Raw genomic sequence first — 16,952 nt, forward strand, 5'->3', positions numbered from 1 at the left:
TAAGAAATAAAAAATATTAATTGTACTGCACTATACGTGCTATAAAGCCATTTCATTAACAGTAGTGGGTCGGTTCCATTTTTAGGCAAGAAGCTGTACAATGGTTCTCTCAACAATGGGCCAGTATGAATTTCAGCGATACATATAGAACAGGGATACAATTACAACTTTGAGCAATCAGTAAAAACTATGCAAAGCTAAGCTGAACAGGGACTATTTAGGCCAGCACACCCAACTCAGACATAGTATATGTGCAACAAGCTCTATTGTCCCAAACAGACTCCTATTACACCAGAATGTCCACTTAAATTTAATCAAAATTACAAAACACAGACATCACCAAAGCTGCTGAGCAACAACACACAACAAACCATCTGGGAGCTTCAAAGCCCCATACCATAGAGTTTATCGTGAATGGCGCCACTAAAGACCAGAGCTCAGACACGCCACCACTTCAGACCCCGATCGCGGGGAGCCTTGGTGCAATTAAAGAGCCAATTAGCGGACATTTTGCATTTTCCTTCCCCGCGCTTCTCTACACCGCCCACGGAACGCAGCAGCCAGGTCAAGGTTCAGTCATTAATATGCGCAGCTCGTCACCACCGCTCCAGTGGCTTAACCCATCGCTTTAACGAGCCCCTATGACAGCCAGATACGCCACGTAAAACCGCACACAGATTCATGAGCTCGTTTGTTTAACCTCACTGCTCAGCGGTTTCAGCGCTTTGAGTTCATCTAAATGACACACAACACGTAAACAAAACACATTATTCTTATTACTATCCTAGCCCCCAGCACTCTCATTTTGTGGGCAATTAGACCACCGGTGCACACAAGACACACAAGTAATTTGAATTACAAATGACTCTCGTAACAGATGCATGCTGACAGTCCCGCGATGACCAATGAGAATTCGGAACGCAAGCGCTCCAGGACGAGGGTTAGAGACAAAGCAAACCAGGCTTCCTTTTTAACAAACAATTAGTCTGCAATTGCCCTCCACGGTCAGGAATGTGTGCTATTCACAACCCAAGTCATAATAGGTGTTTTTTCTTAGTCTACCATTTCTCAAAGTGCCAATTTGTTAAGTTATTGTGACATTTGAACAATATTTTCATTCCCCTCCCCCAGTCCATGGCTCTGACACAGCTCACACATCGTTCAGTGGTCAGGAACCTCCCCGCACACAAAAGTTTAAAAAACAAAAAGGACAGCAAAAAGAACACAAGGCTGCCACTACTGCAGGCACAGCGGGTCACACAGGGAAAATGAAGCAGCTATAGAGACAGAACAGGCTACCTGAACTGCCAATAAGAGCAGCTGAATGCACAAGACCTGGGAAGCAGCAGCAATACCAAAGTGATCCCGCATCGACTACGACGCCAGGACTTCAAGCCTTTAGGCTTTAAGCCTCCTCGCCACTGCACAGTCTGAGGTATGGGGTGCAGGCGTGCGCCACTGTGAATGAATCTCAGTATCAGAGGACGGGGAGATGCGCCCCACCGGGATGCGGACGGGTGAAAACTTACCCCATGCCCTGAGCCGAAAACCTGCCCCCACGCCTTCCGGAGGCTGCTGTGGACAAGAACACAGCAAAAACACGGATTACAAGGAAGGAACTTTGCTTTCAATGAAATATTGACAATATATCTTCACTTTAAGTTACAACAGCAGCCAAAATGAAACCAAAAACAGTATACGGTTGTGTGTGTAATGAAGAAATCATTATACGCACAAAGACTTCCCACACACATATCAGTAATGCGCTCCCCAGACATCACTGCACACAGGGTTGTCGTTAAAACCCCAAAGTGGTGCCAAAACCGGAGGATAACTGAGGCACTGACATGCTTACAGCTTCATGTGCTAACTAATGTACACCTTAATCACTCCTTGGGAGATTTCTGATCGGATAAATTAGCATCTCACTGCTTTCCTCTGCTGTAGTGAAGATTTGACTGAAGCACTTCTACAGCATGCATCAGCAGTGGGCTAAATCTGAGGAGGCTAATGACAGCTCCTAAACCTGAGGAAGCTAATGGCAGCTCCTAAATGTGAGGAAGCTAATGGCAGCTCCTAAATGTGAGGAAGCTAATGGCAGCTCCTAAATGTGAGGAAGCTAATGGCAGCTCCTAAATGTAAGGAAGCTAATGGCAGCTCCTAAATGTGAGGAAGCTAATGGCAGCTCCTAAATGTGCGGAAGCTAATGGCAGCTCCTAAATGTGTGGAAGCTAATGGCAGCTCCTAAACCTCAGGAAGCTAATGGCAGCTCCTAAATGTGTGGAAGCTAATGACAGCTCCTAAACCTGAGGAAGCTAATGGCAGCTCCTAAATGTGAGGAGGCTAATGGCAGCTCCTAAATGTGAGGAGGCTAATGGCAGCTCCTAAATGTAAGGAAGCTAATGGCAGCTCCTAAATGTGAGGAAGCTAATGGCAGCTCCTAAACCTGAGGAAGTTAATGGCAGCTCCTAAATGTGTGGAAGCTAATGGCAGCTCCTAAATGTGAGGAAGTTAATGGCAGCTCCTAAATGTAAGGAAGCTAATGGCAGCTCCTAAATGTGAGGAGGCTAATGGCAGCTCCTAAATGTGAGGAAGCTAATGGCAGCTCCTAAATGTGAGGAAGCTAATGGCAGCTCCTAAATGTGAGGAAGCTAATGGCAGCTCAAAACTACCAACCAGCGCTGGCTAAAGGCTGGTGCGCAGCCGGACGGCTGAACCCAGGGAAGTAAGAGTAAATGGTAAATGGTAAATGGACTGCATTTATATAGCGCTTTTATCCAAAGCGCTTTACAATTGATGCCTCTCATTCGCCAGAGCAGTTAGGGGTTAGGTGTCTTGCTCAAGGACACTTCGACACGCCCAGGGTGGGGTTTGAACCGGCAACCCTCCGACTGCCAGACAATCGTTCTTACCTCCTGAGCTATGTCGCCCCATCAGCCCCAAAAGTGCTGAAGCGTGACCCACCTCTGCCTCTACCTCTGCCCCGGCGACCCCGCTCCGCACCGCGCTCCACACCTCGCTCCGCACCTCGCTCCGCACCCCGCTCCGCACCGCGCTCCACACCTCGCTCCACACCGCGCTCCACACCGCGCTCCACACCCCGCCCCGAAGGCCCCGCGCTCTTAGCAGCGTCCAGACCGTTCTCCTGCCCACGAACTGAGAGAGAGAGAGAGAGGGGGGGGGGGGGATGTAAGAGACAGAAATTCAGCAAAAGGACAGGGAGGTTGACCAGAAAAGGGGGAGATGATAAACAAAATTGAGAGACGCAAAGAAAGAAAGCATGACAGGGAGGGAGGAAAGAGAGGTTTACCATGAGCAGGCAGAGATATGGAGAATGGGGAGGAGGGAGGTGAGAGAATGCATGCGTTAGAATCTGTGCTTACACTGTAAGCTAGTGTGCTACAGAGCTAATGGTGTTTGTCAGAGCTCAGTGTTGCCCCCGACTCAAACTGAGAGAGAGCATCTGGTAGCGGCTCCGGTTTGGCTTTGGCACACGCTGTCCCCCCTTCCGGGCTACGGCAGGAGCAGGGAAGGGTCTACAGGCGTGCAGGAAGCGTTCCTTCAGCAACACGGCCGCTCAGCCTAAATAAGGACAACCAGCAGCGAGGCCAGCAGCTCCTGAACTCTACCCCTGTGAGTGAGAACTATCCCTGTGAGCTCTACCCCTGTGAGTGAGCTCTACCCCTGTGAGTGAGCTCTATCCCTGTGAGCTCTATCCCTGTGAGAGAACATTACCCCTGTGAGCGAGCACTATCCCTGTGAGCACTATCCCTGTGAGCTCTACCCCTGCGAGTGAGCATTACCCCTGTGAGCTCTATCCCTGTGAGCTCTACCCCTGCGAGTGAGCATTACCCCTGTGAGAGAGCTCTACCCCTGTGAGCTCTATCCCTGTGAGTGAGCATTACCCCTGTGAGCACTACCCCTGTGAGTGAGCATTACCCCTGTGAGCACTACCCCTGTGAGTGAGCACTATCCCTGTGAGCTCTACCCCTGTGAGTGAGCACTATCCCTGTGAGCTCTACCCCTGTGAGTGAGCACTATCCCTGTGAGCTCTACCCCTGTGAATGAGCACTATCCCTGTGAGCTCTACCCTTGTGAGAGAGCACTACCCCTGTGAGTGAGAACTACCCCTGTGAGTGAGCACTACCCCTGTGAGTGAGCTCTACCCCTGTGAGTGAGCACTACCCCTGTGAACTCTATCCCTGTGAGCAAGCACTACCCCTGTGAGCTCTATCCCTGTGAGAGAGCATTACCCCTGTGAGCTCTACCCCTGTGAGTGAGCACTATCCCTGTGAGCTCTACCCCTGTGAGAGAGCTCTACCCCTGTGAGTGAGCACTACCCCTGTGAGCTCTACCCCTGTGAGAGAGCTCTACCCCTGTGAGTGAGCTCTACCCCTGTGAGTGAGCACTACCCCTGTGAGCTCTATCCCTGTGAGAGAGCACTACCCCTGTGAGCCCTATCCCTGTGAGAGAGCACTACCCCTGTGAGAGAGCACAACCCCTGCGAGCTCTACCCCTGTGAGAGAGCACTACCCCTGTGAGTGAGCACTACCCCTGTGAGCTCTACCCCTGTGAGTGAGAATTACCCCTGTGAGCTCTACCCCTGCCGGTGAACCTGAGGCGTGGGGTATCGCTGCGGTACTCACACTCTCTGCCCCGGCTGGTCGCTCGGCCTCTCCGAGGGGCCCCCCCTCTGCGCCGCGTGGCATCCCTGTCTCCCCCTCTGTCCCTGTTCTCCTTCCCCTCCTCCCCCACCTCCGTCTGGCTGCTCTCCTTCTGGCCAGACACTCCCTTCTTTTTCCCCACCATCTCCCAGGAGTCCTGAGGAAAGGAAGAGGGTGAGAGAGAAAGCAGGGGTTAGTTCTGCTGTTTCTTCTAGTATAACCGACACAAGGACATCCCCTTAGAGACAAGCCTGCTAAGGAGTAACTGCTCTTTCCCTCCAGTGCAGTCTCCCCGTGCAGCTGGCCACAAACTGCGCTGTTCTTCCACGTGAGCAGCGTGTGATAACACACCTCTCAGGCCCTGTACTGCTTCTTCAGAACGCTGAGCAATGCGTGTCTCCAGTACGCTCTCCCATCTCAGCTCAATATCACTTTCCTTCAATTACACAATGCCAGCACCCACACCTCCCACTCCATGTGCCAAACCCACTGATGATGTTACACCATCATTACCATGTATTAAATGTCATTCACTTGTCCAGAGCAACTTACAATGCAGAAGAAACACAATCATATTCACCCCATTATTATAATACCAGGCCTGGCCAACAGCATTCCCGAATCAGGGAGGACAAACACAACGTGACTAAAGAGCTAATGCATGTTAGCTACGCTGATCAAACTACAAACACACGCACGGCTGTGGGAAGCCAGCCTGGCCCCCCCGCGCGCCCCGCCGCTGCACTCACAGTGTCGGGGTTCCCCTCCAGCAGGACGTTGATGGCTCTGTTGACGTCCCCGTTGCAGTCGTGCAGCGCGATCATGGACTCGTCCTGGTCCTTCCCTGTGATGTCGATCAGCTGCCGGCGCGGGGAGAGACGGACGGACACACGGACAGCGTGAGCGCACCCGGACAAACAGACGCAGCGCAGGCCTTTACAGAGCCAGTACATGATACCGCCAATGTGTAGGACCATACAGATCAGCACTGTGACTGCGGGTCTCCCAGCGTCGGGCTGAGGACCTCATGGGAGAGCTGACAGTGGGATGTCAGAGCTGGGTGCTGCCCCCAGACTCAGACAGCGGCTGAGAGAGAGAGCATCTGGCACCGGCTCCTGATTGGCTGTGGCACACGCTGTCCCCCCTTTGAGGCTACAGTGGAGCCTACCAAGGGTCTACGGGTGTGCAAGGAGGTAACACGCAAGGGAACTTTGCTCGCAGTGGCACGTCACTACCTACAGACCACATGAGATTACTGACAGGAACTTTTTAAAGCACTTCAGAGCCGTTAGAGAAGGGGTTAAATGATTCTAGAGTGGATGCTTTCATAGCAGTGATCTAAACAACAGGAACAGCTTCAATGAGTTTCTCAGATGCATATTTAATCACGCATCACACTAATGCAAACAGGACTTCGCTGTCTGAGCAGAGCGGTATCCGCCCTCTGACTGAAAAGTAAGGCCAACGAGCGGCTCACCTGCTTGACCTTCTCTTCGAAGTCTGCATCGTTGTGGTCCGAAATCATCTGTGCAAGTCGGATCTGCTCTGCGGTGGCCTGGGGGGGTGGGGGGGAATGAGTGAGCGCTAAAAACACCCACTGCCTCTGTACAACCAGCCCACACAGAACAGAACAACAACACTGGGCTTCCCACAGCATAACGCTCTTTTTACACCCAACAAAGACTGCAATATTAGGCTTTGTAAAAGTAACCTTTGACAACACATGAAAATTAACTAATGACAATTCATTACAGTACACTTTACACTACGATCTGTTCAACCCAAATGCACATCTGCAATAAAAACACAACAAACAAGACATTGCCCAGGGAGCTACAGGCAGTGCAGTGTGAGGATGGTGTGACAGTCACTGTAAAGGCACAGGGCAGTGTGAGGAAGGTGTGACAGTCACTGTAAAGGCACAGGGCAGTGTGAGGAAGGTGTGACAGTCACTGTAAAGGCACAGGGCAGTGTGAGGAAGGTGTGACAGTCACTGTAAAGGCACAGGGCAGTGTGAGGAAGGTGTGACAGTCACCGTAAAGGCACAGGGCAGTGTGAGGAAGGTGTGACAGTCACTGTAAAGGCACAGTGCAGTGTGAGGGTGGTGGCAGTCACTGTAAAGGCACAGCGCGGTGTGAGGAAGGTCTGACAGTCACTGTAAAGGCCCAGCGCGGTGTGAGGGTGGTGGCAGTCACTGTAAAGGCACAGCGCGGTGTGAGGAAGGTCTGACAGTCACTGTAAAGGCCCAGCACGGTGTGAGGGGGGTGGCAGTCACTGTGAAGGCGCAGTGTAGTGAGGGGGATGGGGTGGGGGTACAGTACCTGAGGCCTCTGCTTGTGCTGTGTCTGGCTCTGTGTCTGGCTCTGCGTCTGCTCCCAATTGCCCCGGGTGCGGCTGCTGCCCACCGACGTCATCATTTACAGTATATACAAATAACAGTATTTACAAAGGAAAACACCTGCAAAGGCAGACGGACAGCATTAGCCAACAACCATTCCCCTCTCCATCGTTGCCAATCTAGAATAGAGACCAACCAGAAACAGGCCCACTGACTCTCTCAGCTTACACTGACTTACATACATACCTAAATATTACACATTACAGAGTCAAGAGAACATAAATTCTGAAATGATACGCTTCAAGGTTAGTTTACCATGAGCCCCTTGGTTTGAATGTTGTGACTACTCCCATCATTGGACAGTAAACAGCAGTTAATAAACACCTATTACCAATACTGTAGTATCAAGCAAAACAGAACAAGTTGATATATAATGAATACTATTCCTGTATATCGGTGGAAACAAGTGCAGTACAGTAATATACTGCCGACTCCTTTCCATAAGATTCTGCCTCTTGCAGCAAGATAGATAGACAGAAATCAAACAAAAGGGGGACATGTTCACTGGCTAGGGGGAAACCTAAAGGAAAATAATTAAATTTTGCAATAATTTTGTTTAAAAAAAAAACTGATTTAAGGGGTCCCTTCTCTTTTGCACTTGCAGGAAATAGGCCTGTTATTACCTACTTATCACCCGACGGACAAGAGCAAATACAACCTCTCTTACACTATAGCCTATTTTTGCAACGTATGCCAGAACAATCAAAGTGCATTATGTACCACAAATGAGAAAATGGAGAGATAAATACATTTCTGCTACCTGCGCAATAATGGAGTAGCAAGACTGCAAACTAAACCACAAGGCCCACAAATCACCAACAGGGTAGATGTCTATGGGGTCGCCTAACAAAGTTATCCAGCTTCCTGTTCTTAGCGGACATTGTTAGTGGAGGCCAGCTTAGACGAGCTTTCGACGTGGAAAAAACCAAAACAGCAGTGATTTCATGCAGCGAAGATCGAAGTGGCGAATGGTCAGCTAGCTAGGTCTAGCACCAGCAGTTTGGGAAGTTGTACATTTTGAATCAGTGGTGGTGACTGGCAACTTCAAACTTGTTAGCTAGTCAATACTATTAGACTAGTTACGTAACGTAGTTGACAGATTTGTTTAATTGACTCAAATTTAAACGTTAGCGTGATAGCTTGTTAGCAAAAAAAAATTACCTAGTCTAGCTAGTTATCACCAAGACAGCACATTAGCTAAAGACCTGCTAACGACTGACCTTACAAAGTTAGTCTAACGTTAAATTGCGAGTACGAATTGGTTTGATAGTCCTAGTTATTAGCTAGCGAACTAACTCACTAAACGAACTAGCTAGCTAATGTTATTAATGCGCAAAATATTAGGAACGTTAGACTAGCTAGTTATAGTACTACCTTGCCAACAGCAACGATACAATTACTGACTAGTTTAGCTAGCACGTTACTAAAAGGTATAGTCTATGAATTGCGAGCTTTGTGCAATTTATAGAGAACGAATCCAGATTAGTTATAACTTTACGTTAACACCTTGGTATTCGCTCATTCGTTATTTTCCTCACTGAATGCAGAAAACTATAAGTAAAGACAGTATGTTGGCCAACGGTGTAGAGGAAACAACTTTTAATTATTAAAAACACCATCTTTATCTTGGATGGATGTTTTCTGCTATCGTTAGACTAGTAATAAACTTAACGTTGACCGGCTATCGTATAGGCACATTCAATTAATTTAGATAGTCTAGCAAGCAAATCTAGCGAAAATGTAACTTAAACTCAGAATAGTAACTTAGACTAATTATCATACGTCAGCTAGCTGCATCCCTTCGTTTACTTTCACAACCAGTAGCTAGCTTGGTAACGTCCTAACGTTACTTCTTTAACCCCTCAGCATCTGTAGCCTCAGCTTTGGCAGCACCACGGCTGTGCAACACAAAAAAACTAACTAATTAAGTTATAGCTAGCCATTTGGTTTGGATTCCTCCAAAGAGCCCTAGAACTTTAGCAACCAAGCTAGTCTAAAAAGTTAGCTAGCCGACTTACTTAGCTACCTCATGGTCGATACAGCAGCCATTGGACGCTTAAAACCCATGGCTTTGCACTCGGTAACAATTTGCAGTAATCCATATTAACAAGCACCTACCCAATCAATCGAATTTAGACAAATACAAATGAAAGACAACACATAACATATACAATCTCCTCCGCCACATTCACATTATGTCCCTACATAGTGCTCTAGAAAGAGCTACCGTACACTGCTGAGCCCACGAGTCACCGCAGCTCGACAATGCCCTCTGCGAGCGAATACTAATAAACTTGAAGCCGTGGCTGTGGCTAGGCCACAAGGCCTTGAACAACCGGATACAAATATCTGGCGATATATTCACCAAAAACTGCCAGGAGCCCATGTTTTTTAACGTTTATCTCAACCACGAGACGTACATGTTGACGTCGTAGTCGTGCTAAACAAAACTGAACCCAGCAAATTATCGTCGGAAGCAATAAATTACAGACTGCTACATACAATAAGCGAGACGCTCGAGTTTACCTGTTTCTCATCCACACTGACACTCCGACAGAGCCCCGTCACGTGGTTAAGGGAACGCAAGTGAGTTCAGCGGGGATACTCCGGTCAGATCACGTGACCTTAACCCAAACCCGCGCCGTAAAATGTTTTTGCAAGGTCCGAGCACGTACTTTTCAACTATGCACATGTTCTTTTTTTAAATGTTCATTTAGATAAAAATACTGATTCTAAAATGACTTAATATGGTTTATGTTGTAACAACAGCAAATTGCTGAATGACAAATTACGGAAAATATCATATCAATATTTTACGGTTAGTTGTAATAGTTTGTTCCTTCAGGCTCTCATGTACTTGACATGCTTATGGCACGTTGCATCAGAGACTTGGGGGAACATTGCCAATTGATGACCTAGTTTACCCCCTTGATATTCCAATTAAGCCGTCGTATCGCAGTCAGTAGTACTATTGTGATATGAGCTCCCCCTGTAGGATGAGCCATGTGCCTCGCCCTGATCAGGCTAAATAAATCAAAATGAAACAAATGACTAATCAAAACAAATGAAGTGTGACTCGACTTTAGTTGCACACTGCCATCATTGGTCTATAGACTGTAGGGGCAAGGCTCAGACCAGTCATCAGCTGAGATGGGTATCTTTCTAGCCAACAACCATGCCACCCTGTGGCTGTATGCACCTTATATCAAACTACTGAATTTGGGTTTGGGCAGGTTGGATGAGAAATCTCCAGGAGATGCTAAATTGTTGCTGGATGCACAGGGGGCACTATTCTCTCTTTGGATCAAATAAAACCAAATGCCCCAGCACAGTGATGAGGGTACTGTGTTGTACACATTGCTGTCCTCTTGATGGGATGGAAAACTGTGATTATTATAGTCCCATGGCACCTGGGGTGTTAACTCAAGTATCCTGGTCAAAGTCCCACAAAATCGAAAGTCTATCTGGCCTTCATCATCCCCCTGTATCAGGTTATATAATCCCTTACGTTCCTGACCCACTTTTCAAGGTCATCACTTATTTGCATTTGACCACCAACCTGGTCAAATTCAGGTAAAACACTTTTTAAAAAATATATATAAAAAATGGACTTTGATAAATCTGCCTATGACTGTCAGCTAGTTTGGCAGTGTTTCATTTTTGAGCAAAACTGGAAAAGGAGTAATCAAGCCATTCTTTGGTTTTTAATTCCATATTCCATACTTATCTTTATGCAATATGGATTGGTTAATATTGAACTCAAAGCATGATTGCTGCTTCTTCACTGACATCAGCTACAAGCAGATATTGCGTTGATCCACTGATTGGAAGGTGATAACCTGCCAACCGGTACTTACACTGACACATCGGGATTCGTAGCACTGAGTAGCTACCGTAAACGAATGCGCGTGGATGTTTCAGATTAAACAAATATTAGACTCCGATACAGTAGGTGGCAATATTGCACAATTGAGCTGCTGAATACCTACTTCCTGGACAAAGAACAAGTGGTCACATGACAATGCGATTGTAAATAATAGGGTTTGAGTCTGGATGGTTTGTTGGTGACGTTCCCGGGATAAAACTGAATGTTAATCTGCATATTTTTAGACCTACAAAGCAAATGAAAGGAACGGTTTCAAATGAATAACTGATCAAACCCTACAGGCTCACTGTTTTTTTTATTTTTGGGTTTTCAACATGGGGTCTGACTCGCCAACGACACTGTCAGGTGTGAACGTAGTGCTCGTTATGGCCTACGGAAGTCTGGTAGGTTACGACTAGCTAGCTACTACATACCTAGCTACCGCTAGGAAGCTTGATTTTCTTATGAAATAACGTTAATTCTAGCCTGTATCGATGTTGCCAACACTTAACTTTATTATATTAAGTAACCAGTTAGCGATTGTGTTAGCTTAAGGATATTGGTTGTCAACATGAACATAATTGGAAAGCATTTGCCTAGCTGTAATCGATGATGCACCCGTAGCTTGCTAAATAATATGATTAGGTACCAACAAGCTACCTACAAAACTTCTGATTAAATTCGAATACACATTATAGCTATGCAACGAGTAGTTATCGTTTTGAAATTAAATAGATATTCGGCAAACGTTTACTGTCTGTCCAGCAGGCATATTTAGTGATGCTGTGTGCGATACCGGAGTGCACAGTTTACTCTTATCTTGGAGCTAAAAGATTCATTACCAGCTGTAATGTACTCACACATTATTGCACCCTGTATGGTAGGTTTGACTGGCCTGCAATTGCGACCCGTAGACTAAGTCACTGGTACATTTTTATGTACTAGACTGGAATTCTCGGTCTACTGACATCTTACTTATATGGCTGTATCTCGGTGAGCGCTGGAGGTCATTGTCGTCGTTCTCGGGTTTTATTCCCGTTGTCTGTCGCCAGTGTTCGCACGGAGATGGTTAAAAGGACCTTAATGTATTCTCCTCCCTCTACATTGAATATGCTTTACGAAATGATTTGAAACTTGCTGAGCTGGTCTCTCTTGGCGTTTTTAAATCTGTGATTAAGGATCCAGGGGCCATGTCATCCCTGCCATTTCTATGTTCGGTCTAGATTTGGTGGCACGTACCATATTTATGATGTTGATTTTAACTAATTTCTTGTATTTTGATATCTGTTTTCTGTCTGTAACTTAGTGTAATTTACTTGCTGCTACCTGTCTTGGCCAGGTAGCTCTTGAAAAAGAGATTGAAAATTTCAATGAGATATCCTGGTTCAATAAAGGTTAAATTAATATCAGATATCATAGTTCATTCGTTGACAACTAGCTAACATTGCCGTTAGCTGGCATATTGATATTACCGTTACCGTTCTTTCCAACTGCTGTGAGTCACTGACTTTAGCTGACGTTGTCATAAAATTTTTCCCGAAAACTCTTCACGGTAAAAATAAATTTTAGGATAGCGCATCCGATATTGGGTGGGACAAATGCAACTGTTTCCAATATATTATATTATAAGCTGGCAGTGACAAGAGAGAGTTATAATATAATATAGGCCTAATATAACTATAAAAATGTTTTCTGTGATTTTTTTGCTTTGACATTGTGTATTGTATGTAATTCACACAGGAGTGAATGTTAATATCTAACCGTGTGTAGGTGTTCGTGTTGCTGTTCATCTTCGTGAAGAGGCAGATTATGCGCTTCGCCATGAAGTCTCGCAGAGGACCGCATGTACCGCTGGGACACAACGCACCCAAGGCGAGTGCTTCTGTTTGTCTTGTCAGTGGCTGACGCAAAGACCTCCCGAAATGGTCCCTTGTCTTATAGTTTCTAGTAAAATAAGTGGAAGAAATGTATCACGTTTCCCACCCATTTCGCTGTTTTTGAACGGTGCAGGCCGTCTGCTTGTCTTGTCCGTGTTGGTATTTTTGTATGTGTAATAAGTGCCTCTGCGTTCCCCAGGAATTGCGAGAGGAGATTGATTTGCGTTTGTCGAAGGTGCACGAAATCCGGTATGAGCCGCGGCTGCTCTCGCCGGATGACGATCGCTTGAAGCACAGAGGCCAGAATGGTGAGATGTCCGCACCACAGCTGATGTCGGCTGATAATACGATTAGGTACAATGTTGAGGCCCGGAAATACTTACTAATGTGTACTGTTTGTCTTCAGGTTGTTATAATTACCTGTACAGAATGAGGGCCCTGGATGCCATCCGAGACTCTGGTAAGAAATTGTCCGTCTGTGTAATCCCTTGGCAGTGCTTCTGAACGTGGATCCTAGGGACCCCCCTGTGTTTGCTGATTTCCATTCCAACCACAATAGCAATCCCAGAATTTTAACAATGTTACATCGTGCTATATTGCAAATGATTACCTGAAGAGAGGTAAAAATTCAGCTGATCATATTAACCATTTAACCAGTAGATAATGATGAATTCAAAGAGCAAGCCGTTGGAACAGTGAGGACTGAGTAAAATGTGTTTATGATAATAAGCCAAATCTGCATTGCGCTGTGATGCTTAAGGATGAAATGATGAAAGAACGTAAACGCGTGTTGAACAACCTTGATTGGGCAAGAAATTGGCTGTAGCAACTGAAGTCGAGAACCACTGCCCTATGCGATCCCATTAGAACTCAGTCCCTGTTTTTGTAGTCTTTGTCAGTGCGTAGCGCTTGCCTCCATCTTGTGTCCAGCCCTGGCACCCTGACTGCAGTTCTCGCTCACTCTGAGTTGCCCCCTCCCTCCCTCCCCCCCCAGACATCCCGTTCCAGGAGATGGGGCAGAACCCCAGCGCGGTGACGGGCCGCAGCTTCCGCACCTGGCTGCTGGAGCTGCGCAGCTCGCACGCGCTGCTGAAGAGCCGCGCCGGCCTGATCGACGGGCTGCTGGAGGGCTACGACTGCGCGCGCCACGGCACGGGGGTCAGTGAGGGGCACGGGGGGGTCCGTGAGGGGCACGGGGGGGGGTCAGTGAGGGGCACAGGGGGGTCAGTGAGGGGCACAGGGGGGTCAGTGAGGGGCACAGGGGGGTCAGTGAGGGGCACTGGGGGGGTCAGTGAGGGGCACAGGGGGGTCAGTGAGGGGCACTGGGGGGGTCAGTGAGGGGCACAGGGGGGTAAGTGAGGGGCACGGGGGTCAGTGAGGGGCATGGGGGGGTCAGTGAGGTGCACAGGGGTTAGTGAGGGGCACGGGGGTCAGTGAGGGGCACAGGGGGGTCAGTGAGGGGCACAGGGGGGTCAGTGAGGGGCACGGGGGTCAGTGAGGGGCACGGGGGTCAGTGAGGGGCACAGGGGGGTCAGTGAGGGGCACAGGGGGGTCAGTCAGGGGCACAGGGGGGTCAGTGAGGGGCACTGGGGAGTCAGTGAGGGGCACTGGGGGGGTCAGTGAGGGGGCACTGGGGTTAGTGAAGGCCCCCTGGGGGCTTCTGCTCCCCTTTTAATGTTCCCTTACTGATGTCCTTTATATAGGAAACTATCCTAAATATCCATCCAGTTGAGATTTCTGAAGTAGTAAAAATGAACTTTAATGGAATGGTTACTTAAATTTAAACTAAATTTAAGTAACCATTCCATGGTTCAATGGTCAAATGGTTCAAATAAAAATTTTGCAAAGTTCTGAACAACCCCCATTCTTGAAGGGATTGTGTGGAAGGTTCTGCTGTATTTGTGTAGTGCAATATATAAAACTTTACCACTGAATGTCAGCTGGTTAGGTCTGTTTAAGATAATGTTCGACTGATAACTTTCGGTTAAGATGCTAATATTTAAACCACCAATGAACTCTCTGACTTCATCTGTGATGTCTTGCATTGAGTCCTAAGCATATATAGACTTATTATCATTGTTGATGAAAATAAAAAACATGCTGCGATGATAATTTTAGGCCATGTGGCCAAACCCTGACTGGTATCAGACTGCCTTTCCCGTCGTTTCTTGCAGGTCTTTGGGGAGGCAGAGTTTTTGAAATACCAGGAAGCTCTGACTCAGCTGGCTGCTGTGTGAGTATATTGAGCTGAAACCTCCCTCTATCTCAGACCGAATTCCCTTAAAGTCAGCTCACTCTTCCAGTATACTGCTGGTTCACTTCTCCATTTTCTGGACAAAGCTATACTTAGGAGGTTCGGGAAGCCATTGTGGTGTTCTGCTGACACAAGGGCCTGAAATAGTTTGGGTCAGGGAGGAATGCAGGCTGCGTTAGCCAGTCGTAGAGCACAGCTGTGAATCCCAGCCCGTTTGGAATGTGAAATGTTGAACAGGGTAAATGAAGAGCTTTGTGCACAGCAGATCCTCAATTTCTAAGCAGAACTTGCATGCCCTGTTTTACCTAGGTTCGTGTCTACTCTAAATACCATGTCTTTCATCTCTTTGTCTACTTTAGAATAAGCTTGCTATATATATATATATATATATATACAATTGCAAATGTATGTGCTTTTATAACACTGAGCTCCCATTCTATTCTCTCTCTCTCTCTCCTTCCACAGTGTGAAGGCCCACTCCAGCTCCACCAGTCTGAACCAGCAGCATCAGTCCGCAGCCAAAGATCTGACCAGCTCCCCAGGCCCACCCGCCTCCTCCACCATCCAGGTGACCTACCTGCCCTCCTCCGGCCAGCGCAGCAAGAGACCCAAACACTTCCTGGAGCTCAAGAACTTCAAGGACAACTACAACACGCTGGAGAGCACGCTGTGAGGCTGTGAGGCTGTGAGGCCCAGAGCCTGGGGCGTGCTTGGCTGGCGGGGGGAGTGTGACGCGTTGTGTCGGACGCGCAGAGCTTTAAACGTGGAACGCCATGGAGAACCACATGGACGGGTACTGCTGTGGGTCACGCACACACAGCAAGATTCCTTAAGTGTATAACTGCACACTGCAGCCCAGTTCAGTTTAGATGTGAGAATGACATTAAATCCCCAAAGTTATTGAACTTCAGGAGGCCCCTCCCCTTCCAAAATCTCCTGTGCTTCATGGAGAGCTACAGAGCAAAGCGCTGCAGAGAGCTGCGTCTCAGTAGGGAGTGAATTGGGTAACACTCGAGCGGTCACAGCACTGACTGAGACAGAACCGAAATGTGTGACACTGTGATCCAGTAGGGGAACAGGCACAGAGTGGTCAAATGTAGCATGCAGAATAGCACCGGGCCCAATTCATCCTGGTATAGACCAGCCGATGACAGAGATGTGACATTCACTTATAGCCCACTTCAGTATCCTATGGCCATTAAATATGCAGTAAATTGCAGTGTTTGCAACACCTGTCACTGAACTACTGAATGATGTTTTTAAGTGAATCAAAGAAACCTGAATTCTAATGCGATAAGTGCCCTTCTTGAATATATTTTATATTTCAAATGTACATCTGTAAATAGATGCAAGAATGTATTTTTAATTATGTGTGAAACATAGGTTTGTGTGAACTGTGTGTAGCTTGACCTTGGTGTAATTTAAACTGCTGTATGTCAGGAGTGTCTTACCGTTGTTGAAATTGTACCGTTTCTTTTTTTGGGCAGAATTAATCCGAGTAAATGGAAAATTTGTCTATTATTTGGCTGGACTGCATGGTACTTTCCAGGCATGTTCCTCGTAGAATTTTAATAATCTTGTGAGGCCACACACCCATAATGCCCCACAACTATTTTGGTGAAGTGCCCAAGAACAAAACACAATGGGTGAATCACTGTCAGACCTTAAAGAAGTCTAAGCATCTTGTAGCACTTAAACTGTTTTGTTGTTGCCTCCATTTTGTTGTTTTGTGCTCCATGAATGAAGGCCTGAAGTATGCAGCCTCTGTGGTGGCTAGCAGTGTGTGCTACAGCAGAATACAAACCTCAGGCTTTATTGTATAAAATTTTCTGTTACAACCCAGTCTCCCCTATTGATGGAATATTCCAGAAGGTGGTAAATCTAGGGAATATTT

At 47.1% G+C, this 16,952-nt stretch overlaps 2 protein-coding genes across 5 annotated transcripts in view; one reads left to right on the plus strand and one right to left on the minus strand.

Moving 5' to 3' along the window:
• The window catches only part of LOC118220644 (ubiquitin-associated protein 2-like), a 31,135-nt gene extending 21,465 nt beyond the window's left edge, over positions 1–9,670 (minus strand). For 3 of the 4 annotated variants that reach the window (XR_004763990.1, XM_035404688.1, XM_035404666.1), the window contains exons 1-7: positions 9,589–9,670; positions 6,986–7,122; positions 6,142–6,219; positions 5,414–5,524; positions 4,647–4,821; positions 2,965–3,156; positions 1,530–1,575 (exon numbers count right to left, since the gene is read on the minus strand). Coding sequence is in view for 3 of the 4 variants with exons in the window: in XM_035404688.1 (XP_035260579.1) it covers positions 1,530–1,575; positions 2,965–3,156; positions 4,647–4,821; positions 5,414–5,524; positions 6,142–6,219; positions 6,986–7,081 (698 nt within the window). In the remaining variant the exon portion in view is untranslated. The remainder of the gene's footprint in view (positions 1–1,529; positions 1,576–2,964; positions 3,157–4,646; positions 4,822–5,413; positions 5,525–6,141; positions 6,220–6,985; positions 7,123–9,588) is intronic. The other variant, XM_035404678.1, reaches the window with a different exon arrangement.
• Positions 9,671–11,060: 1,390 nt separating this feature from the next.
• c1h1orf43 (chromosome 1 C1orf43 homolog) lies at positions 11,061–16,739 on the plus strand. Its single transcript, XM_035409836.1, has 7 exons — positions 11,061–11,331; positions 12,698–12,799; positions 13,004–13,112; positions 13,211–13,264; positions 13,799–13,962; positions 14,979–15,037; positions 15,524–16,739. The coding sequence occupies exons 1-7, from the start codon at positions 11,263–11,265 to the stop codon at positions 15,729–15,731; spliced, it is 765 nt and encodes a 254-aa protein (XP_035265727.1). The 5' UTR covers positions 11,061–11,262; the 3' UTR covers positions 15,732–16,739.
• The last annotated feature ends 213 nt before the right edge of the window (positions 16,740–16,952 follow it).

The sequence above is a fragment of the Anguilla anguilla genome, chromosome 1, assembly GCF_013347855.1.
Source record: "Anguilla anguilla isolate fAngAng1 chromosome 1, fAngAng1.pri, whole genome shotgun sequence".
NCBI lineage: Eukaryota > Metazoa > Chordata > Actinopteri > Anguilliformes > Anguillidae > Anguilla > Anguilla anguilla.

Coding starts and splice junctions, on each gene's coding strand:
- c1h1orf43 (XM_035409836.1), top strand. CDS start 11,263: ATGGGGTCTGACTCGCCAACGACACTGTCAGGTGTGAACGTAGTGCTC. Junction 11,332..12,697: donor TTATGGCCTACGGAAGTCTG/GTAGGTTACGAC, acceptor AACCGTGTGTAG/GTGTTCGTGTTGCTGTTCAT. Junction 12,800..13,003: donor TGGGACACAACGCACCCAAG/GCGAGTGCTTCT, acceptor TGCGTTCCCCAG/GAATTGCGAGAGGAGATTGA.